The following is a 23,820-nucleotide window of genomic DNA, read 5'->3' as shown; positions in this document are numbered from 1 at the left end:
GGAAAACCTTAGATGACTGGAAGGGTAGAGAGCTGTTTCCTTAGATAGATTATTTTTGAGAGAGGTGTATTTGTTAACATTTTAATAAGTCCAGACAAGTAAATGTCTGTCTAGGACTAAGTCTAGGTTTGAAAATAATAGTGGAAAATGGTAACAGCTGTCGGTTGTGGGACATTTCCTTTGTTCTTGGCCCTGCACTAAGCATTTCACTATTACCACCTCACTTTCCTTATTCTTTACTGCATCCTTACAAAGATGGCATCATTGTCCTTTCACCCAAGAAGGAGTAAAGGCAGAGAACACAGGCAATTCTCTCAAGGTCATTTGGGTAATAAGAAACACAGTGCATTTGAACCTGCTGGGTCTGCCTCCCTTGTTCTTAAGTAGTAACCAATACTTACTGCCTGCCACCAGATTGGAGAGTAGTCCTGCTGTGTTCTCAGGTTATGCTGTTGAATGATAATAGAGCCCAATTTGGAGCAGGAATGGGTCTCAGGATGTGATAAAGGCTGACAGGGACAGAGCCAGCTGCATGCCAGTAGCATGTCAATACTCAGCTCATGGGGCCACGCTGGACAGAAGCCAACCACAGGCAGAAATAAAGCAAGCTGAGGGGCGCAGGGGAATGTCACCAAGACGGAACAAAGGCTGCATGGCCAGAGCTAGAATACCGGTGCTGAAAGAAGAGTCAGGAGTCCAGTGCAGGCCTGAAGAGGCCCCATTCTCTTCTGTAAGTGTAGGCTGGCCACAGATGAAGACGGCAGGGATGCCTTGCAGAGGTCTTTCCATCTTCGTCTGCTTTTTAAGTTTAGAAAATGTTTTGAAAAAAATAGAAGAGTTGGGTATTATCATCTTCACTACCTGAAAGTAAGTATGGAAAAGAATTAGAGATATTTGTTCTTGACATTCGAGGAAATCTGTGAGGGGGGTGTCTTGAAAGACAGAAGTTGTCTCAAGCATTGAATATTTAAATAGTCAATAAATCTCTGAGGCATGGATATGCTTAGTAACAATGATTACTACAGGTTTTAAGCTTAGTTTCCTGTTGTCACACCCATCAATTCATTTATTATTTTGAGTGATTGGCGAATGGGTTAATGTAGCCAGTAGTTGTACTGGGAAAGAGGATGGGTTTAGGACATATGTTGACAAATGTTTGCCAGAGGCAAAGCAGATCTTAAAAGGAAGCTACACTTTAATTAAAAGCTATGCCTTGTATGTCTCAGCATTTGATTGTTTTTCTTTAATGAAAGTTTCGATAACGGAACTTGTTAATTATATGTCTCCCCTGTGGTCTTCTTCCATTTGCTTTTGTTATCATGCTTTCTTTTTAACTGATTAGGACATAGCAAATATTCCAAGTTATTAAGGCTTATAGCCACAAACCCTTGGTAATTAGTAAAATATACCTTACACCTCTCTGATCTCATATGGTCAGATGGGTTGTATGCAAAAATGAAGAAGAATGTAAGATAGTTCAAGCCCATAAGTGGTATTCACTTTGATTGTTAGTGGAATAAATTCATTTTTCCATTCATGAAGGGGTTCAGTCCTTAGCAGACTATTACATGTTTGACAGATAAAACATGATGATGTATCACACCGAGTACTCACAAGCACTTGCACTATTCCTTTTAAGCACACCTCATGTTCGATTAAAAAACTAACAAATGAATATGTCCATAGGTAACACAGAAGAGGCTACATACATAGAAAAATATACAAAAGATAATTTAAAAATTCATCTGCAATGCCATTTTGTGTCTACTTTTTAAATGTTTGAACACAATTTCCCATGTGTATCTTATGTGCCTAGACACGTATATTTATAGGCAATCAGCTATATTAACAGGACGATAATACAATGTAGTCATTCATATAAACATAGTCATACATTCAGGTTTAGCGTCTGTGGACTTTCCTATTTCGTTTCCTGTTTTCTATCTTGTTAAGGTAGGGAATGAGAAACCCTATCCATGAATGTTTTTGTGGATAGGCTGAGTGCAGACAGACACCTGGATTATGTGACACAGTCACAGATGTGCATAGAGGGAGGTCAGAGGTCAGGAAGCCAGACTAGCAAAGTGATCTTTGTGAGAAACCTGGAGAGAGCACTAAGGAAGGCAAAATATGAGGACCGGTAAGGGACACATAATGCATAGGACTGGGTAGAGTGGGACAATGGTGGGGGGGCTTAGCCTGCATGCTGTCTGAGGAGGCTCAGCCCTTACTCTTCTGAGATGGTTCTTTTCTCCTAAGATCGTGTGCTCAGCACCTCCAGGTCTCCACGGTCTTCCCATGACACTGGAAGTCTGGATTTCATATGTTCCATCTCAACTACTACAAGTTGATCACAAATTTTCCTTAGCAACTTGAAGCCCACGTAAAACACACTCGTGAGCACATTTGGTCTCTTTTCCCCACTCTGATCTCTACAGTGGGGCTTGTTGTGTTATCGAGGCCCGTGAATGTCCAGGGGAGCAGGGCTCTGCTGGCTGGGACTTTTAGACCTAATGAGGCCTCATGTGAACCAGCGTTTAGCAGTTTCTCTCCTTCAAAGCAGAGCCTCCCTTCTGTCAGAAAGAGTTTTACTGGCTGCCTGGCTCAGATCTCAGCTTCCTCTACCTCCACCTCTTACTCTGTCAGAGTCTAGTGCAGGTGAAAAGGCATTTGCATGGGAAAGTGCTTGGAACAATGTCTTCAGTGTGGCTGAAAATAGATTGGTCATCCCACATGCAATGGTTATGTCCCCACAGGTATCCACCTTTGGTTATCCCCTTACCGCCTCAGTCACCTTCTCTTCCTTCTCAAGCATTTCTTCCTGTGCTATTTCCTCCCAACCCCATGCCTAACCTACTCTCTCGTTAGTCTCAGCCAGAGAACAAACATCTCCATGTGGTTCTTACAGGCATAGAGCACGTCTTCCTCCGGGCGCTTTTCTTCATCCTCTTCCATGACAGGGGAAAGCTGTCCTCAGTGTTATTCTCCAAGTGGGCAGTTGGGATGCTTGGATGCAAATGAAATCGGACGTGATTCTCACCAGGCTTAGGAAAGTAGTGCCATCCACTGGTTTTTGCTTCAATGAAGGCAAAGCCTTGGGAGAATGAACAACTTGGTTCTGCTCTTTCTGTGTGATAAAACCTCAGGTTTTTCCCTTCTGTCTTCCGTCTTTCTTCCATGGCATCTGAAACTACTTTCCCTCTGCAGTCTCTCAAGGACTATTTACCCCTAAGCCACTCCCTCACGCATAGTGACTTTGCAAAATGCACAAACTCTGGTTCTTTTATTGTTTTTTAAAATGTCTTCTCATTCAAAAGTCCATTTTTGTACTGATTTGGGTGGCCAGAAGATGTTCTGTTGGGCTGAGAAGAGTCTTGTTGTCTGATCCTAGTGAAGGATGGCAGTAAGAATCCTAAGAAACCTGGGACCCCAGAGGGCAGAGGGATCCCTGGGGAGGAAAGGCACACGAGGGTATGGAGTTCACTTCTAGATCAATGGCCCCCAATTATGGCAAAATAAGACTCCTGGGTCTCAAGCCCTTCTGTGACTCAGAGGGGTGGGTCAGGATCTGGGAACTTCCCAGCATCTCCTCCAATGACCCGGATGCTGCCAGTCTAGAGACAGTACTTGGAAAACTGCAGGGTCAGATCATGGTAAATCAAACCAGCCAAGACCCAGCAGTGATTGTCAGCATCATGCGTCCAGAAGTGAGAAGTAGCTACCATCAGATGTAATTTTAAATCCTTCTTATTTTTGTTATTATTATTAATTATTTTTGTTAATTCTTAATTATTACTGTATTCCCCAAATACTTATCTGGTCCAGAAAAAGCAAGGGGCAAGAACTGGCTGGCCTATTCCTAAAATGACTTTGCGGCCACTCTTCAAGTAGTCTCCTGTTTGCTCTGCCTCTTGCTGAGTCTGCACCCTTGGCCTTGGGGAGCCATCCTGGGACATTTTGCAGGAGTAGCCTAGTAGGAGTCTGGAATTACGGATGTGAGCCATTGTTTAGAGAATCAACGTGGTGGTTTAGGTGCTGTCGTGTACAGCTGTGTTTCCTTTGGAGGGAAACTGAGTTGTGAAGCATTTCTGAGAAGCATCTTCTGATGGGGAAGATGGTGCTCTGGGCTGTCAGCTCCCAGGAAGAAAGCAGGGCTTCAGTGTCCTGTTTCTGAGCGAGATGGAAGCTGTGAACAGGGACCTTCCAGAGACTCATTCGGAAGTAGAAGTTCACCTTTCACCAAGGTGAGGATTAGAAGAAAAAAACCCCAGTGTATCTTTGAGAGGCACCCTTTAATAAGGCAGACCATCTGTTCCCTGATTTACAATCTCTTTGCTTCAAACTCTGGGGAAGGCCTGTCTTTCGCTTGCTCAGTGTTGGCTTCCCATGGTGTTGGAGGTGCCCAGAGGAGAGGCCACCTTCCATCTGCCCTCAGCCACCTGACAGCCCTTGCCTGCTTTCAATTAATACTGAGAATGGAATCCTTATTGCTACAAGCCCAGAGGAAAGTTCAGGGTTGCCTGCTGCAATGTGTTGCTGAAAGCAAAGTCATCGTTCATGTGGAGATGAATTCCTCCTTCAGTCTCTCCTTCTTCCCCTCCGTCTCTCCTTCCCTTCGTCCTTCTTTTCCTTCCTTGCTTCCAACATCCAGTGAATGTCCCTTAGCAGTGGGTACCATGTGGGGGGCGGGTAGAGAGAGAGCGAGCTCTTGGGCAATTAAAGAACATAAATGGGCATATTTAAAATGCAAGATGGAATCCAAGGTTTTTTCTACCACCATGTTGTAGTGAGGCCTTCATCTGGTCTTCTGTTATTTCGTCCTATGGCAACAAGGACCAGAAAGGTCTCCTATTGGAGAAAATAAATATGACATTCAGATGCTGTGCAAGTGAAGAACAGATTCATAGAGTGAGAATGGCCAGGCAGAGGAGGGGAGGGTTTCTAAGCTGGGGCTTAAGAGGGCCTTACTCTCCTAGTGTGGAAACAGCAAATGCACATGGTCCTGGATCAGGCATGGTAGACTGCTAAAGGGACTGAGAGAAATCAAGTGTGATTGTAGTAGTGGGGCTTGCAGAAGGAGAGAGGGCAAGGACAGAAGAGATTGACCGAAGCCAGAGGCCTGGCTATGATGGGGAAAGTTCAAGGATTTATCCTAAGATTAAAGAGGAAAGAGCCGCTGGAGACTTTTAAGCCACAGAAGTGACTCAAGGCAAACAGATTAACAAGGTCCAGGTGTGTGAGTCCCTAAAGCCAATGTAACCTGCACAAGGGCCCCGCTAGTGCCGGCTGAATTGACTCCGGCCTTCTCACTAATAGAGTGTGACCTGCTGACTCTTTTCAGAGTCTGGCCTGCTTTAACTTTATTCTTTCCAGGAGAAGTTACAAAATGCTTACCCCAGGAGAATTTTTAAGAAAATAGATTTGGGATATTGGACGTTTTATTTGAGCATTGGGGGTTTAGATAGTGTGGCCTCTCTAAACATCAGAGGGTCACAGCAGTTTTTGGTGGAAAATGATCAGGATTGTTTATCCACAGGGATTTTCCTCATGTCTCTCTTCACTCCCGGCTCCCCCCACCCCAGCCCCAGCAACTCTAGCATGGAGAGGAAGGTGTGCTTTCTGCTTATCCTGCCGTGGCAGGAGAGCAAACGTTCCCTCCTCCATCGCTTCATTTCTCCATACTCGGGGTCAGTGGGACTCTTGCTCCTGCTCTTCAGGATGGCTTACTTTGTGGTTGGAATTTTTCACTTTTTCAGACGAGGAAAGAATTCGGGCAGAAAGACAGGGTTTAGAGAAAAAGCTAAGGCAAAAACATAAACTCATCCTGCCACATTCCCGTAGCAGGCAAGAGAAACAAGCTGGCCAGAAACTCCCTCATCAGTGTGAAAGGTATTTTCCCATGGCAGCCAAATGCTCTTTATCTTTGTGTGTGAGTACACGAGGGCAGGGGAAAACAGAGAGACAGAGACAGAGAGGTAGAGATAGAGACAGAAATGGCTGGTTTATGGGTATGTCTTCATGTCCTTGAAAGATGGTTTCTGCATGTCTATCCAGTATTCCACTCTGCAGTGTTCTTGGGAGTCCACAGAGAGCCCGGAGGGCTGTTGCTTTTCTTTTTCCTACTGAAATTTCTCAATCTTGACACACTGTGAGCTCCAACTTCAATCCTTATGCAAAATAATTGCTGAGCAGAAGTGGCGTATGTGCGAACGCCTCTTTAAGTGCAAATAGAATATAGCCTCTAGATTTATGACAAAGGGACAGCAGTGCTTCTCCACACTGAAGGAAGAACCGTGGTTATTTGGAGAACTGCCAGCCCCTGGCAATTAATTCTGCTCCCGAGTCAGCACGATGCCTGCTGTGTCTTGCAAACTGAGTGGGTCGTTTGCATCCCGGGTTGGCTGGGATTTGGGTTGAGTGTTGAATTTAGGCGTTTTTCTCCACCTGTTCTGACCAGTCTTTCAAAATGAATTGTTGTTTCACACAGAAAATGTCCAGGATGAACCAAATGTCTTCACATCCAGGGAATGATGTAAGGAAAAGGTGAGATAGCAAAATATCGGTGGACTCTGGGTCATCATTAGGAGTTTGCTCTGGGTGAATTTATTGGGGAGCAGAAGATTTCTATACTATCTGCATCATCTCTACACAGGTTACTTTTTATCAGAGGTGAAACAGATACCCTTGGTTTTGAGAAATCTCCAGAAACTACCCCACCCAGGATCAAAAGTATCATCACCAATAAGACAAAGGACTGCCACAAGTTTCCTGGGACTCTGGGGAAAAAGCACAATATCCATGGTGTATTTTTGTGTTTAATTAATCACAGTCATAAGAAGTAAAATAGTACTAAATTGAGGAGCAAACCACAAAACTGCAGTCCCTACTTTTCTGGAACTATAACTGGTACAAATGCTTGTCTATAAGGAGGAAAGCAAAGGGAACAGACACTTCGGTCTTGTACATGACGCTGGGTTGGTCAGAAAAACGAACAATGCAGAACATGTTGGGGGAACTTTAGTGAAATTTGAATGAAGAATATTCATTATAATACTAGGTTGCCGTTAGACACCAGAATTCTGTGGTTTTGTGAAAGAATATCGTTGTTCTCAACAGATGCCTGCTCTTAAATTTGGAGATGTTCAGAGAAACGATGTATATAAGTGCTGTCCAGCAAAAGAAACAAATATGAGAACAAAGACATAACGTTTCCCACAGAATGGGGGAAACGTTTGGTGTCTATTCATCAGATAAAGGATTAGTATTGAGAACGCACAAAGAGACCAACAAATTAAACTGTAATTAAAAATTTTTACTTTCTGCTAATCTAATTGTAATAACAACCTTTAAATTAAAAAAATAGGATGGGACCACAAATAAACACTTTAGTGGCTTTCACACCCATTTTTATCAAAATTGCAAAAGATGAAATGGGCACTATGGAACTAAATAACTTAAAGACTTATTACATCTATTAGAGAGATACCATGATTATTTAATCAGTAAGACCAAGTTACTTAATCAAGATGGCCTCGTCAATTTTAGAATTCAGATCTAGGACATTGCAAGTAGAAGGCTCATTGAATGATTCGAGTGCCAGATGGTGGGGGAATGGAGGAAATATCTTTTAGATCCAAGCCTCTCTCTCTCTCTCATTTCTCTCAGATTTATAGGATAATCTGTTAGATCCATTAAGAGGGTACTCCACATTGACAAGGCTAGATGGGACAGGGGTAAAGCGATAGCCTGCCAAAAAAGTGAGCATCTACTTATTTATCAAATCACAAGGAAGACTGTTCAATCTCCTAGGCAGGTTTGGGCAGACCAGAGTTAGGTGGCAAATATAATGGAGTAAACAACAAAATGCCAGTTTTAAAAAGTGAGGCCTGCCTCACATTCATTCTGTATCTTCTGGGCATGCCCTGGATGCTTTGCAACCAAATTACTGTTTTAGTCCCACTTCAGGGGTGATGATTAGCATATTTATTGGCTAATGATGAGCTATCAAATTATCAACCACTGGTCAGAACCATGTTCTTTGCAGGGTCCACAGTGAATAGCCTACAGCCAAACAGATGGCTCTCAACTCTGTGATGCCAAAAGGTTTGTTGGAAGGCTCTGTCTTTACCCCTGACCCAGAGCAGCTGGAAATGAGGATTTGGGGAGGAAAAACAACTTTAGAATGGGAAAATCCATTCGCATAAACAAGATGGATTTCTTGTTTGAGAGGATTGGTGGAAAAGTAAAATCACAGAAATAGAGCATCAAGCCATGGAAATAACTCATTTTCAATATTTGGCAACACAGCATATAGCAATTAAACGCATAGCATCTGGAGTTAGTCAGCCTTGGGTTTCAATATCATAACAAAACTTTCCCCAGTGAAGTGATTAAAAACAAGGAACATTAACACTGCTTACAAGTCTACCAGTTGCCTGAGTAGTGATTCTGGTCTGGGTGGAGCTAGACAGGCTCTCAGCTGACCTCTGCTGGGCTCTTAGGCACTTGTGGCTACTTGGTGGATAGGTTGATGGTTCCTAGTCTAGGATGAGTTCATCTGGAGGCTTTTCTTGTGTAGTCCTGTTCAAGCTGACCTGGACTTGCTCTCATAGAAATGTTGGGGGTCCAAAGGGCAGACCCAAAGCATGCAAGACTTCTGGAGAATCAAGATGGGAGTAAGACACTGTTGTGATATATTCAGTTGACTAAGACTAGCTGCAAGCCAGCAGCCCTCAAGCTAGGAAGGATGTCTTTTCTTGTGTCAGGCTAGAGTCTGACATGATTCCCTTGTGAAAAGGTGGCATCAGGGAGAATTTCTGGGCTACATTTGCAAATTATCTACTGCAGTCTTAGTGGGCACACCTCAGACAGCTAATCTCCAGCTTTTCAGTGTGTGTAAGATAAAGAAATAATTACACCATTCCCCAAAGTTTCTTATAACCCATGAAGTGACAGAAAGACCAGAAAGATCTTATCTCACAGTTTAGGTACACAACATACCTTGGTAAAGGTTGTTATTAACATTCTGTAAGTGGAGGTATGGCTCAAAATGTTAAAGCACTACCCATGAACAAAAAAACTCAAGGACAGCGTGCAGGCCCTGAGTTCAAGCCCCCTGACCAGCAAAACAAAACAAAACAAAAAAGCAAACACTCTGTATGACTCCTTTGGCTATTTCCAGAACACAAAAACCTTTTTTGTCCAGATTCCTTGTCCTATGTGTGCCTAAGCCAGACATTACTTCATCTAGCTGGGGCATTACCTGAATTATCTAGAATGATCAGAATTCCATCTTTCTACCACTTATATTCCAGCCCTTCTGGGGTTCTTTCTGTTTCTCAGAACAAGGCTGATGTTCTGAGAAGAAAAGTAGGTGTAAAAGAAGGTTGACTTACCTTGTGTGAAGGAATATGAATGTTTAATCAGCCCTCGCTTCTGGCAACTTCTCCTGCTGTGTACTGCTTCTTGGTGTCACTACACGTGGAACACATTTTGTGTTTGGGTTGTAGTTATTGAATTGTTTCCAATGCATGCCTTCTGCTACACTTTCTCTGATTTTTTTACTCAACTGACACCAGCCCTTCTCTCTTGTTCAAAGCCCCTTTCCCTTAAGGGACTGTGTTGACCTTTGAAGTTTCTTAAAACATTAATCAAGACATTTCAAAATTTACCAAAACATGAGGTTTTACTATGAACTACTTCCTGGCAAAATGAAGACCGTTCTTTTTCTGTGTTGACATACATCTTCTTTCTGTCCACACATAGACACGTACATACATAGAACTATGTATTTTGTTTCTTGATAACCTCAGTCTACATGGCTGAGTGGATTTGTCCATGTGTTTATCCTTAAATCCCAAACAAAATTTAATGTTTTTTTTTTTTTGCCAGTCCTGGGCTTGAGCTCAGGGCCTAAGCACTGTCCTTGGACTTTCTCAAGGCCAGAGCTCTACCACTTGAGCCTCAGCACCACTTCCGGCTTTTTTCTATGTATGTGGTACCGAGGAATCGAACCCGGGTCTTCATGCATGCTAGGCAAGCACTTTAACCACTAGGCCAAACTCCCGGCCTTAATGTGTTTTTTTTTTTTAAAAAAAGAATTTTATTGTTATTAGATTTATTCACTTATTTATTTATTGCTGATGTGTCACAGAGCAATTGAACTCAGGCCCTCACGCATTCTAGGCATACACTCTATCTCTAAGCCACATTCCTGGCTCTACATTTTAGTTTAGTTTTTGTTTTTTTAACATAGGACATTCAATAAGGATATCTATTATTTCATATAACTAATATGTGCTACAAAAAAGAGGAAAATGGTGGGAAATGTATTTTTTATCTAATAATTCTTGGAGTATTTGATTTTTTTAAAGAAATATCTTTGAAATAATATTATAAGGACTTAGGCCTTGTAAGGTGAAACTATGTGTATTGGAAGGGAGGAAAAAATGAACACCAAATACAAACAATCAAACAAATGCAGCGGCCAGAACCCTTGAGTGGCCCGGTGATGCCTCCCTGCATTTGCCAAGAACAGGAGGAGGTGTGGTGAGAGTTCAGAGCTGTAGAGTGGTGAAGGGGGTGTCCTGTTCATGTCTGGATGGTGGGAAAATAATATCCTGGCCCTTGAATACCGCTGAGGGATTCTCCCTTCTTTCTCTTGCTCCAGAGTTACCCCAAGAACAGTCAGGTTTCTTTGGAAAGGCCTGGGATACCTGAAAATGGAGACATTTAGACAGACTGGTTGTGAGCCAGGCTCCGGGCTCCAGAGATTTGGGGGTAACTCCGGAGACTTCAGGCCAGGCTTCGGATCTTCTTGTCACTGTGAAGTAGGACATTGTAGATAATCCTTTAATGTTTCCCTAGCTTTGTTCACACCCTTGATGATATTCACATCATTCACGTTGACAATTTCCTAACAATGCCTTATAATTTATGTAAATTATTGAAATTAAAAGCTGCTCTGCTCATCCTCATAGTTAGTTTGCATATATTGGAAAGAATTCCCCTAATTTTTTAGGTTCCTGTTAACTTCCAATGCCAGATAAATGCAACACTTCGGGATCGTTAGTCCGATACGTATGTACTTATTTGTAAATAGACATATTTTTGGTCTAAATATCCCTTAAGGCAGGGAATTTATAGGATATGAACCAATTTACCAAGAAGTGAGTTTGATCAAGATTTCAATACCATTGGTCCATGAAACAAAAAATATAGTTGATCATTTGATGGGTTATTAAATGATCCACTGTATAGCTAACATTAAATATATTTAATGACACCACAGCAAGTCATTGTTCCACCTACAGAAAAGTGTGGAAAATATCAAATTTAAATGCCAAAGGTAATAATTTTTAGTGGTTTCTGACTATAATTTAATAGCTAAATTTCAGTTTTCTCATTTATTTCCTCAGTGCAGGAATCTATCTCTGAGGAATTCCCTGGCCTTTCTGTTATTTATTTATTTATTTGATGAAAAGTGTTGTTCTCATTCAGCCACTGGTTATAACTTCCAAAGTGAAAACAGGTCACCCTGTAATTTCAAGGATACAAAGAAAAAGCTAATACAATATAGGTCTGGAGGAAAATGTCTCAGGCCTGTAATTGCTGTCAATGTATGGGGATGGTGGCTGTTTCCTGAAGTGATACTCAGAGCTAAGTACATCTGTCAGAATTCCTCCACACTTAAGATGGAGGTAAGAGGTAGGGTCGAGGGTACAGAGTGGGGGCAGGACCCGGGACTTGCTGGTCTGAGATCTTCTCCTTTTGAATTCAGGACTATTAATGCACCACAACACTGTCATTCTAGAGAGCGGAGATCTAGAGGAGAGAGAGAGGAGGGAGAGAGAAGAGAGAAAGAGAAGAGAGAGAGGAGAAAGCGGTAAGAGAGGGGGGAGAGAGGAGAAGAAGAGGAGAGAGATGAGAAAGATGTGAGAGAGGAGAGAGAAAGGAGGGAGGGGGGAGAGATGAGAGAGAAAAGAGAGGAGAAAAAGTAAGAGAGAGGTGAGAGAAGAAAGAAGAAAGAGGTGAGAGATAAGAAAGATGAGAGAAATTTGAGAGAGAAAATAAGACCCAAACTACATTTCAACTTAGAACATCTAAAATGTCCATTTTCGTGATATTGATCAACTACAAGCTGTGGTGATTTTTTTAAAATCAGATTGTGAATTTACTCAGAAGGAAGATGTATTTCAAGCTCAAGTGATTTTTGGAATCTGGGTATCATTACTCAAAATAATGAGAGTTTGTTTATTAATTTTTTCCCTTTCCTTTTTTATAAGAGGAGGATTGTTTTTATTATTCTGTTAGGGTAGTTTTAAAAGTACAGAGAAGTCAAATAAAGAACTCAACAATTATTTTCTAAATAAGCAAAACTAACTGTTGTTCTGACTTTACTGTATTCCCTCAGCTTTTGCTAGAAATAAAGCATTGCATCTAAACTTAAAGTTCCACTTGACACCTCCAATCATTTAGTTTTCCCTCATTTAAAAGCAGTTATAGTATTTACACTATGTTCTTTAAATTTTATTTAATATTTATTTGGTACCAAGGAATTGAACCCAGGGCCTCATGCATGCTAGACAAGCACTCTACCACTGAGCCACATTCCCAGCTTAGTAATCACACTTTTTATCATACATAGACAATCTATCTATATATGGAACACTGGGAATTGAATAGATGTGCTTGATTTTTAGTGTATCAGTGACATGAATTATAAAATTTCATTTTTTATTAATAAATATTAAAAATGTGGAGCTAGCCTATTTATTTCAGTGGCTTCATGGTACTTCAATAGGAAACTATATTGCATTTTATTTAACTTTGTCCTTATAAAGGGACGTGTCAGTTATTTCCAATTTTTCATTGCTACAAAATATTCCCCAATAGTTTTCCTTAACTAAAGTATAAGCAGATATTTTTCCCCATCAAGAAAAGATATTTTCAAAAAAGAAATTATAACACTGGTGTATATGTGCATTTAAGATATCTCCAAATGTCTTTAGCAATTAAGTTGGTAAAGTATCTCTTCATATACTTGCAAACATCATCATACCTGGAGTTTGATATCCTTATCTTTAACAGGTGGTAGATGAGTTTAAAAATCACGGATTTCCTCTCTAGAGGCAATGCTCTATGACATTAGCTAAAGCATTTCACCAAAAGGCCTTCTCACAGTTGTCCTTTTGCATATAGCTTTTCTCCAGGATGTAGTGAGAGCTCTCCTCTCTTGTGTTGGATACCTAATTACAAAGGACAGAATTGAGCACTGTTATATAGGTTCCTGAGAACTTAAACACATGATAAATATGAGCTTTATTAATCAATGAGACTCATGGTGATGGAATGGTCATAAAAATATATACTATTTGGTAAAAAAAATACTGTCAAGTGAATGAGATTTGAAATAGATTAAACACCAGATCATTTTCCTGTCTGTGTCTCTGTCTCCCTGGAACATTAGGCGTGAAGGAGTCCAAGCAAAAGAGTAAGTCTTTTGATGATTTATTGTTAATAGTAAATTCATAGAAAACCACACCAATCTGGGGCATTATCAATATTAAGGGACAGTCAGTCTTGTCTCTTCTGTACTCATCAAGTTAACTCATAGTCTCTCTCTTGCATATTCATGGTCATGGTCATTTCAAAGGAAATATACTTAGCTGGATTTTTTTTTAATTCTTCGCTGTGGTGTCTTCTGGTTGGAAAGATTCCATAATTTGATATTTTCCCCAGCAGACAAGTTTTAAGACATTATCTCACTCCCAGAGAAAAGATAGGAAATGATGCTTATGTAAATAGAACTAGGCCCAGGGTACTGGTTATCAAGATGGGGCCCCATAGGACTTTGACAATTTCCTCCTCCACCCCCCCCCATGCTATTTAGCACTCCCTTTTCTATTCTGCATCTATTTTGTCTTGGGTTTCTTTGTTCATCCTTTCTCCCTTCAGATTGGAAGCTGTTCCTTATCTTTTCCCTTTCCTGTTTCTTGGTGCTGTTTTGTACCAAGTCAATAAAACCTTATTTATGTACACTGACAGGCCTGAAAATACCTGGAACTGAAATAACAGCTGGTGGTGTTCTTTGACAAATTGGAGCATTGGAGGAAGATGGAACGTTTATCAGATCCTCACTACACACACACACACACACACACACACACACACACACACACACACACACACACACACACACACACACACACACACATATATATATATATGGGGCCGGGGGCAGAGGGGGCCTGGAATCACCCTGCAGTTTGTTCAGAGTTCCACTGGACTTTGGACCATGGCTATGAATAGGACACAGCAGCCCCTGTCTTTCCTTTTCAGAATACCCAAGACAAAGGAGAAAGCTTTACCACCTGAGGGATACTACCAAGGCCATCACTGATTAATACAAGTGAGGGATGACAACAGCTGTCTAGTTCAAACACATCCTAACTCCCAATGAGCTCATTAGGACAGAAAAACATTTCATGTGACAAGAAAGCCCTGTGCATTTTGGGATCGTGTGGGGGGACTGCCAATCATGCAAAGACCTGCCACTTAAATACACATGGGTGAACCTTTGAGGGACAAGACTTTCTCCTCAGAAAGTTTTCCCAAGTAACCCACATCAGAGTTTCTTACACAGTCCACCTATTATTAAACACATTTTCAAGGTTGATGCTTTAAATGCCTTTCTGCAAGTTCTCAAAGGCAGGGAGGGATGCACAATTATTGAACTGAATTCCTAGGACCTAAGACTGCACTTGACAGGAAACAGACACACAAATATTTGTGAGTGGAAAGTCCACTGAATAGCATTGATTGTGACAGTTAGGAATGGAATCTAATGGTTGAACAACAGGATAATTTTTTTAAAATACAAATGATTGTGTTAGATTCACAATGATGAAATGACATGAAAGTGACAGAAATGTTTACAAAGAACTTTCTCTTCTTTTTGAAATTGAGTTTTTGTTATTGTTTATTTCAAAACATTCAGAAACATTGTAGCAAATGGGCATGATAGTTAAGGAAGAAAGTCAACATTGAAGCCTGAGCAATTTTGAAGAATGATTGTAAGAAATATGTGCAAGTATTTTCCTAGCCTCTCTTTCCTTTCTTGTTGTTCCAATTACTTGTGTTAGAACAATTTTGTCACTGTCCATACTTCTCATCCTGGAAGTTGATCCATGGAAATGTGAAAAATGGGACTTAAATCATTTTCTTCACTACTCTTGGAAATGAACTATATAAATTGCAGGGGCTGAGGGTCGGGGAGCTAAAAACCTGGAAAAAAATGAGGGAGGGGATAACACTGTTCAAAAAGAAATGTAGTCAATACCTGACTTATGTAACCATAACTCCTGTGTATATCACCTTTACAGCAAAAAATTAAAATATAAAAAGTAAAAGAAATGGCATTTGAAAAACAAAACAGAACATTTCCATCCTTGTGAGAATGTTGAAAGTTGTGACACTGATCAAAATGTACTCTTCATAAACTACTTTATTAAATGGCAACTCCTTTACACAACTACTTAAAAAATAATTTAAGGGGTATCAAGGTATGAGAAGTAATGCCCTACTACCTGGTGAATGTAACTGTAACCCCTCCATACATTACCCCGACAATAAAAAAAATTTAAAGAAAATAATTTAAAAATTTTTCTCCCTTCTGTCAGTGTGACTTTGGGTATTTTTTAATTCTCCAAGTGTTCCACTGAAAAGTCTATTTCCTTGAAATCCACAAATTATGTTTGTATATTACAAGTTTAAGAAACCTCCCAGTTAATAAGGACTGATAAAGCATCAATCCTAATTAAGTGAATAGTTTGGCACTAGATAATACTGTTTTCTAGGACTATCTAGAAAATTAACTCTCTATTTAACCATTCCTGGCAATTTTCTCTCAATATAGTGGTTAATAATAGCCAAGCAACAACTCTATTTTTCTGGAGGAAAATGCTCCAAATAATTCCTGAAGCTTCTAGATTCTCAAGCAGGATTGCACCATAATGCTTTGGTGAGGCGATCTAATACAACATAACTTTGCAAGCATGATGCATGCGTTCGGGGTGGAGAAAAAGAAGCATTGTTGAGTGACAACTCACTCACACGAGTTGGTCTTCCTCATTCTCCAAGCAGCTTCAACTAAATGAACATTGAAGTGTGGAGTTACTTAATGCCATGCATCCACAGTCTTGTTTCTGATGAAGAGAGGGGTTAATGCTCCAATACAAGGTGAGTATAGGTAACACACTGCTTAATGTCTCTAAATTGCATTTATCACCTGGAACCAGCTTGCATAGATTCATGTTAACACTGCATATTTTAATAAGTATTAGAAATAAATTCAACTAGCACACCAAACTTGTGGGGTTTTTTTCTCCCCAGATAGTACTGCTTAGACATTTTTAGAAAATGAGTTGATTTAAAGAAAATTGTTTTATGCATTAATAACAAGTGAAAGGTGACAGAAATATCTAAGAGGTTAACATAAATGATTTAAGCGTGGCGAACTCTTAAGTTTCTTCTTTCGTGAGATCAGTATAAATGTATAAATGACCAGTTTTCATACCAGATGGAATGAGGAGACTAGTGGTCCTCAACCTAGGACCCTATATTTGAGGAAGTTTGCTACAAATTCAAATGTAATTCCCATCCAAAAAATCCCAAGTGTCTCAACATGGAATTTGGAAATCTGTCATTCTTGAAAGTTCCTAGGTGATTCCAGGGTTGAGACCCAGGGGACTGAGGGTCCCCCGAGTGCAAGGCTTGCTTTCGATTTCCTTCTTTCTTCCAGATGCATCTGGATCGTCCTCTAATCTGACTTAACATTTACAGTCCATGTTAATCTCCTTGAGCTCTCACTGGAATCTAAAACAAGGAGTTCTTGATCGCTCTACCATTCCAACGTGTGTGCCAAATTCCTGCCTCAATCACACATTTTGAAATGTAATTTCTGTGTTCTAGCTGTGTTCTATGTGACCCAGTGCAAGTCTCAGGTAAATACTGGACACAAAAGTACTCACTAGTGAAAATGGATTTGAGAATGCTTTTCACATCAGGTTTTCTCTACAAGTTTCCTCTATCTTGGGGAGTCCACCATGCTACCCACCCCCTCTGGATTGGGTGGATAATTACTCCATAATTTAAAGTGTCAAATTTTGCTCCTTTTCCTCTAATCTACATATTTTAGTCAAACCCCAGACCTTGCCTGCCTATCACTGTCAATGTCCTTTCCACTGGAGTGGGTAAAGTTTGAAATGACTTACTAGAATAGCAGTTTTTTTATTTTAATGAGTAATTACCAAGTGCCCATTTCATATATACAACACACAGAGTCACACCCATAAGAACAGATTTGTCTGATACATCCAGTTCACAGATTTGGAATTGAAATACCTTTCAAAACCAAAGAGGTAGAAAGTTATCTCCCAGACCAACAGTGGCCTGTTTATTCCCTTATACCTGCAATGAATTTGTTCTTTTTTAGATACAAGCTAATGTAAAAAAATTGAATTGATCTGGGTCTTGTCTTTCGGCACATTCATGATTTTAACCTGCATTTCTGTTTTTTCCACCTCAGTTTTCCCCATCTGTCTTCTAGTCTAGTCCTTATTATACCTCTTCCTTTTGCACACTGCCAAGTTACTGGTAGGCCCTTGGCATTCCTACAGAATCTGGTATGACAACTTGGAAATATCTAAATGAAGAGTGTCTCTGAAGAGGGCACTGGCTCTTTCTCTAATCGGAGTTTACAATCCATGACCAATCCACAAGAACCAGCCATTTCTGTGGAACAGCCTGAAATGTTACTGGCGGGAAGTTCAAGTTCTTGTCTATCAACTTGGGTGTATACTAATTTCCCACATCAATCACAGCTGCTGTAGTGCTGTGGCGGCTCAGGCGGGAGATGCTCTCAGCTGGTTAGCATGACAATATTTCAGGATGTGTTTCAGTGCCGGACCCTGCCATTGTAGCACTAGTAGCCATGGACCGTCAGGATAGCAGCAAGCATAGCTGTATTCCATAAAACCATATTTACAGGGAATGGGGCTTTAGCTTGTTAACCTTACTCTACAGCCTTTAATTTTTCCTGTAAAGCTGAGAGAAGGAAAAACTAAGAGATGTTAATGCCTCACACTCTTACGACCCTATAAAACAAGACAAAAGTCACTTATAAAACTATTACAACAATTTCTGCCATTAAAAATGAACTGTGCCATTGCACATCTGACCAGTATTATTTTAATATTGGCCTTGAACTTATCTGAATTTGAAATGTCTTTCCCCTTTGCCATTGTTACTGCCCACAGAAGGAAAAGCAAAAAATGATGCGAACTAGAGCTAGCATTCCAAGCTTGGTTATGGACCAGGAAACAGCTCTGGTGAGTCATTTTCACAAACCTGTTCTTTAGAAGGACTGAGCCATTGAATATCAACAACCATATGAAAAATAGAAAATCAGCAATCAAAGTTTGCTCTTGTTAAAAGCTCGTGCAAGGGCTGGGAGTTTGGCCTAGTGGTAGAGTGCTTGCCTAGCATGCACGAAGACCGGGGTTCAATTCCTCAGTATCACATATACATAGAAAAAGCCAGAAATGGTGCTGTTGCTCAAGTGGTAGAGCTCTAGCCTTGAGAAAGTCCAAGGACAGTACTCAGACCCTGAGTTCAAGGCCCAGGCCTGTCAAAAAAATAAAGTCCTATGTATTATAATTCTTTCCTTTCCTTTCTCTTTCCCTTTCCTTTCCTTTCGTTCTTTTTTTGTCAGTCCTTGGGCTTGAACTCAGGGCCTGTGCACTCTCCTTGAGCTTCTTTTACTCCAGCTTAGCATTTTACCACTTGAACCGCAGTGCCACTTCTGGCTTTTTCTGTGTATGTGGTACTGAGGAATGAAACCCAGAGCTTCATGCATGGTAGGCAAGCACTCTACCACTAAGTCACATTCCCAGCCCTTTATCTTGTTCTTTGAGATAGGATTTCTACTAATTTTTGTGGAAGCTGGCCACAAACCTCAATACTCCAGATAGCTATCTGTCAAGTAGCTAGGATTACAAATGTGAGCCATGATTCCTGATTCCAAGACTTTCTTTTTCTTTTCTTCATTTTTTGTTCATTTCCAGAATTATTGAGGTTTTACTCAGTCACTGGACAAAATGACTTCATCTTCGAGAACTATTTCTGGTGTAGTTAGAATCCACGCAGAAGACTGCTTCCCATCTTTATTTTCCTACAGCAGTGATGTGAGATTTTAATTGCTCTGTGCAAATCTCACACAAGCAGGGTAAAATCCTTTGACGGTGGGCTGGGACTTATGTCTCATATCTTCTGGAAGTTAAGAGGTTTCAGTTCATTAAAAAGGCACCACTTTCCATTGATAAGCCCATTCGAATATGAAAAAAAAGTAACTCTAAGCTTTAGTAAAATATCTCCAGTTTGGAATTTATTTCTCTGCTCTCCACTCCCATCCAGGGTCCCCCCTTTGCCCTGTGACCTCATTCCACCATCATGCTCCAGCTTCGTGTTGACACCACCTTGAGGGCTTGTCTACCATGCAGCTCGTTATTAAGTGGGGCTGGGATGCCAGGGAAGAAGAAGGCCGTGGAGGCGATGCAGCCTTCTCTCTCAGTTCCCTGTGCCAGGGTTCCTGGCCATGCCGGCAGAGGCCACTCATCCCCGGTGCTCGGATTCCCCACTGCACACTACCCTTGCCACCCCTTGGAGCAAGTCACTGAATGTGGCCTACCTCTAATGCGCATGCATGGAGAATTAATCTCAATTTCCCAAAGATGAGGTTTCAGCAGATATGGAGCAGAGTATCTGTAAGGAACATTTGATCCTACAAGCCTGTCGTTTTTCTTTAGTCAAAAATTTCGGGTGTGGGTATTTTTCCCTCTACCATTCAGCCTGGATCAATAGAAGAAGGCCTACATGTTGAATCAACTTGACATTCCCACCATCCTTCTGATTTTAAGTGTTTCCATAACTCAGGGCTGTTGAGGTGCATTCCCGAAGACCACCTGCAAAATAAAAAGGGCTGGTCTCAAATACAAGTCTCTTGGTTTTCGTGTGGAAAAAAAAAAAAAAACCAATCCCCTTATTAGATTGTTGGAAGATACACAGTTCCTCAGGGACTTGGAGAAAAGAAGAAAAGATGAATTGCTGGTGAGTCTAGGGAGACATTCTGCCATCCTTCCCAAAGCATATGAATAATGTAAAACTCACTTATCCAGAGCAGAGTGATTCCCTTTGGTGCTGCATGCAGGTAAACCACCAGGCCTGGTGTCTTGTGCTCTTTCAGTTCAGAAGAACTGTAGGGTTTCCAGGAGCAAGGTCTACTTCCATTTTTAGCTGTTTTAAATTCCTTTGATAACTTGAGTCAATCAGAAAAAAAATCAAAACCCAGCACCAAAAACAAGCAAACAACTACCACCACCACCAATGAACATAAGAAAGCCAGAGCTCAAAACTGTATGGAGACAGATCTGTAATGTGCTGAGAAATTTGCCTACCAGGGATGGGAGATGCTGGAAGCTCATGACACTCTCTGCAAAGAGAAGCTCAGAAGTCGGTGTGGCTTTTCATGTATTAATTGGCCAGCTTTTCCTTCTTCCTTAAGGAAATCATCATGGCTAAAGGTGTGTGGCCGAATTTAATTTGATCCTTAAAATGGAGACTTTGACTGGTAGAAAACATTTGCAGATCCTATGTAAAGCAAATGACCTAGAATATGTTAAGAACAGGGCCATGCAAGAAGAAGACAAATAACTAAAAAAAAATAACTAAAAAAAACAAATCAAAGATATTTCAACAAATACTTGGCGGTGATGACAGGAAATTTACTAATGCAAATGAAATGCACGGGAGACCTGTGAAGATAGATTAGAAAAGGAAAATAAACCAAAAACATTGACTATGTATGGCAAAGAGTTTGAGGAAATATGGAAAGATTTGAATTCCCACAAGCTGCCAATCTTACTATGTGTCCCAGAAATCTCACTCTCGGGTAACAGAAAAAAACTAACATATATTCATACCACAACTTGCCTGTGAAAATGCAGGCTAGCTGTTTTTAAATACCTCCCACTGTTAGGAGAAAGAGAGAGGAATCAATGAGAGGTCTTGTTAGCTCAATGTAGAGTTTTACAACCTAGTTAGTGTCTCGTAAATAAGTCACTTCAGCACTGAGCAGTTTCCCAAAGAAATGAGCCTGAACAAATGATGGAAGTTGTGAACCAGCTGTCTCTGGTCTCCCTCCAGACAGCTCAAATAGAAGCTTCTATGGTCTTCTTCCAGACTTTGGTCATTATAACCATTAATTCCTTTAAAAGCCAGTGTTTATTACAAAGCTTTTACATCAGTAATAAGAGCCTACCACTGGGGAGTAATGAGGATGGTTGATTTTTCTACTTCCATGGTTTTAAAACACCGGTAACTTTACACAACTTAGGTGAGAGTTGATAAAGTGATTCGTTATTGGGATAAGTTACAGGAGGTGATACACAGCGAGCAAAAAGAAGAGATGGGAGGGAATAAGATGAAGAAAAATGTTTTTGTTTTGTTTTGTTTGTTTGGGGTTTAAATGCCTCCTGTCACACTGGAAGCTTTTGCTTAAGGCTGGGGGAAAATGGTTGAGTACTCGTGTTGAATATGCAAAGATGAAATTCAAATAACGATTGCATTTCAACATATTCAGATCATACAAAATGGGCCTGATGAGCCTTGTTTTGCCTATGGTGAAGTTCAAATAAAATAGGGCAGGAAAACTCATATATTTTCTTTCCAAACTGTAAAGAAATGTTTAGAAGTAAAGGATTATTATCTTACAGTTATCAATTTCTACCCCAGCTGCCAGAACAAGTTTGACATGCATTTTAATGAACCGTTATGTATCTTGCGTCTGTGTTTTCTTGCAGCATAGCAAATAGCGGAAGGCATGAGTTATCCTCACTCAGCTCTGTTTCCTGTTCCTCTGTCTTCCAGCTAGTGATATTTTCAGCTGTACACGCATCTTGCAAGTTCTGAATCATAGTTCCTGTTGTCAGGGAAAAGCCTAATCCACAGGAATTATAGAACATTATTTTGATAGGTTCTTTTTCTTTTTCCCCAGCATTGGAGATTACTGGATAATGTTCCCATGCCTGGTCTAGGGAATCCCACTGTTCAATGAGTTTCACATCTAATGTACCTATATAGTCTGGGACAAACTAAACACTCAATAAATGCTGGTACAGTAAATTGGAGAAGTATATCTTTGGAGAAGCTTGTGTAATCCAAATTGTTTTTTTTTTAATTTTATAAAGCAAGACATTTTTTACTGGCATCCACCAACCTTAGCAGCACTGTGTTTCTTATCATGATGGATTAGACAATGAGACTGCACTTATTTAGAGAATGGTCAGTGTTTGGTAGTAATCATCTCTGAACAGTCAACTGGAAGGAAAAAAAAAAGCGACCAAGGATCTTTGAGGAAAGTATAAGGAAAAGCATGTGTAGTATTGCATTTTACAATGTTTTTTTTTTCCAGTAGCATTGTGTTTTATTTTAATCTTTGGGAATTTAAAAAATTATCTTTAAATTGTAGTTGTACAATGGTGTTGCCATTCAACAAAACACTACATGAATATGGCCTGTGGAGGTTTAATGTCCAGGAAACCACTGAGTCCATGACAGGAGAGTCCCAGGAGCTACGCTCACTGCCTGGAGCTGGCTGCCTGCACTGGTAATGATGTATGGCCCACCAAAGAATGTGGTAAATAATCCAGTGGCCCTCGGAAGCAAGCAGGTTCCCCATCGGTGAAGCTGGTAGGCTCTGCCTCAGTCTCTCTCACTTCGTTTATAATCAGTCCATCAGAAGGAGACGGTTACCGTGCAATGTGTCCCCAGAAAGGCATTGGAGTCTTCATCTCTAGGGCCAAGTGTGAGGAGGGTGGAGGTCCCTGGAGCTCTACCAGAGTAGCTCCACTGCATTAAATGCGCCTTGGACCTCATCACGTTTTCTGAGATGGGAAAGGACCCTGACCTCTCCCTGCGTCCAGGAGCTCGGAGGTGGAAAGGGGTCTCCTGATCCGCGGGTTGGAAGACGGTGGCCCTCCGGCCTCTGGCATCGAGGTCAGTGGAGATCACAGGACCCGCCCCACTGGCTTCCTTGGTCTCCAATGGGATGGTAGCTTTCTGCAATTACCTGGGGGTAATTAGCCTGCAAGCAGAACAGGGTTATTTTGAGCCTCGTTTTGGAGGTTCTATTCCGGGAAAACTTGGTCCCCTTGTCATGGACCTGTAGCCAGGGAAGCCATTATGGTAGAAGCTGCAGGAATGCTCTCCCCATCAGACAGATGAGAAAAGGACAGGTGGAGGGACCCCATCGGAGCCACCTACCCCAATGACCTAAAACCCTTCCACCATGCCCCACCTCCTCTACATCCTAAAGGTTGAGAACCTTTGCTCAGTCTAGGACAGGGGAAGAGAGGTCTGCCTGGTGTGTGTGCCCAACCAGGCCTGGCATCTCAGCAGCAGGAGCAGCACAGCTTCGCCATGCCAACAAGGTAAAGCTATACAATACCGTTCTTAGGACTTGTTGTTTGGAACTTTCAGAAATCCCAGGCCAAAAAACCAGAGGGAGAAGCATCAGTTCTTGGTCTCCCTTTGGTCTGACTTCCTTTCCTTTTCCCTCTCATCCTCTTTGTCTTCCTTTCTCCACTCATCTCATTTGTTTATTTATTTCATTATTTTTTTTCAAGAAAAGCTTCTTTCTGGAGATCAGATTTCTCAGGAGCGTGTGATTCTCTTACCCCAACCTTCTGAAAGCTAAGGTTACAG

At 41.0% G+C, this 23,820-nt stretch overlaps 1 protein-coding gene across 8 annotated transcripts in view; it reads left to right on the top strand.

Moving 5' to 3' along the window:
• Positions 1-20,160, top strand: part of LOC150050621 (uncharacterized) — a 47,617-nt gene extending 27,457 nt beyond the window's left edge. For 2 of the 8 annotated variants that reach the window (XM_090352884.1, XM_090352883.1), the window contains exons 3-4: positions 6,488-6,543; positions 6,653-7,286. In XM_090352884.1, the coding sequence (XP_090209010.1) occupies positions 6,488-6,543; positions 6,653-6,842 (246 nt within the window). In that variant the 3' untranslated portion in view covers positions 6,843-7,286. The other 6 variants (XR_016538733.1, XR_016538732.1, XR_016538734.1 and 3 more) reach the window with 6 other exon arrangements.
• Positions 20,161-23,820: the final 3,660 nt, after the last annotated feature.

The sequence above is a fragment of the Megascapheus bottae genome, chromosome 18, assembly GCF_031878675.1.
Source record: "Megascapheus bottae isolate mThoBot1 chromosome 18, mThoBot2.hap1, whole genome shotgun sequence".
Classification (NCBI taxonomy): Eukaryota; Metazoa; Chordata; class Mammalia; order Rodentia; family Geomyidae; genus Megascapheus; species Megascapheus bottae.
This window is presented reverse-complemented; position numbering and strand designations above follow the sequence as displayed.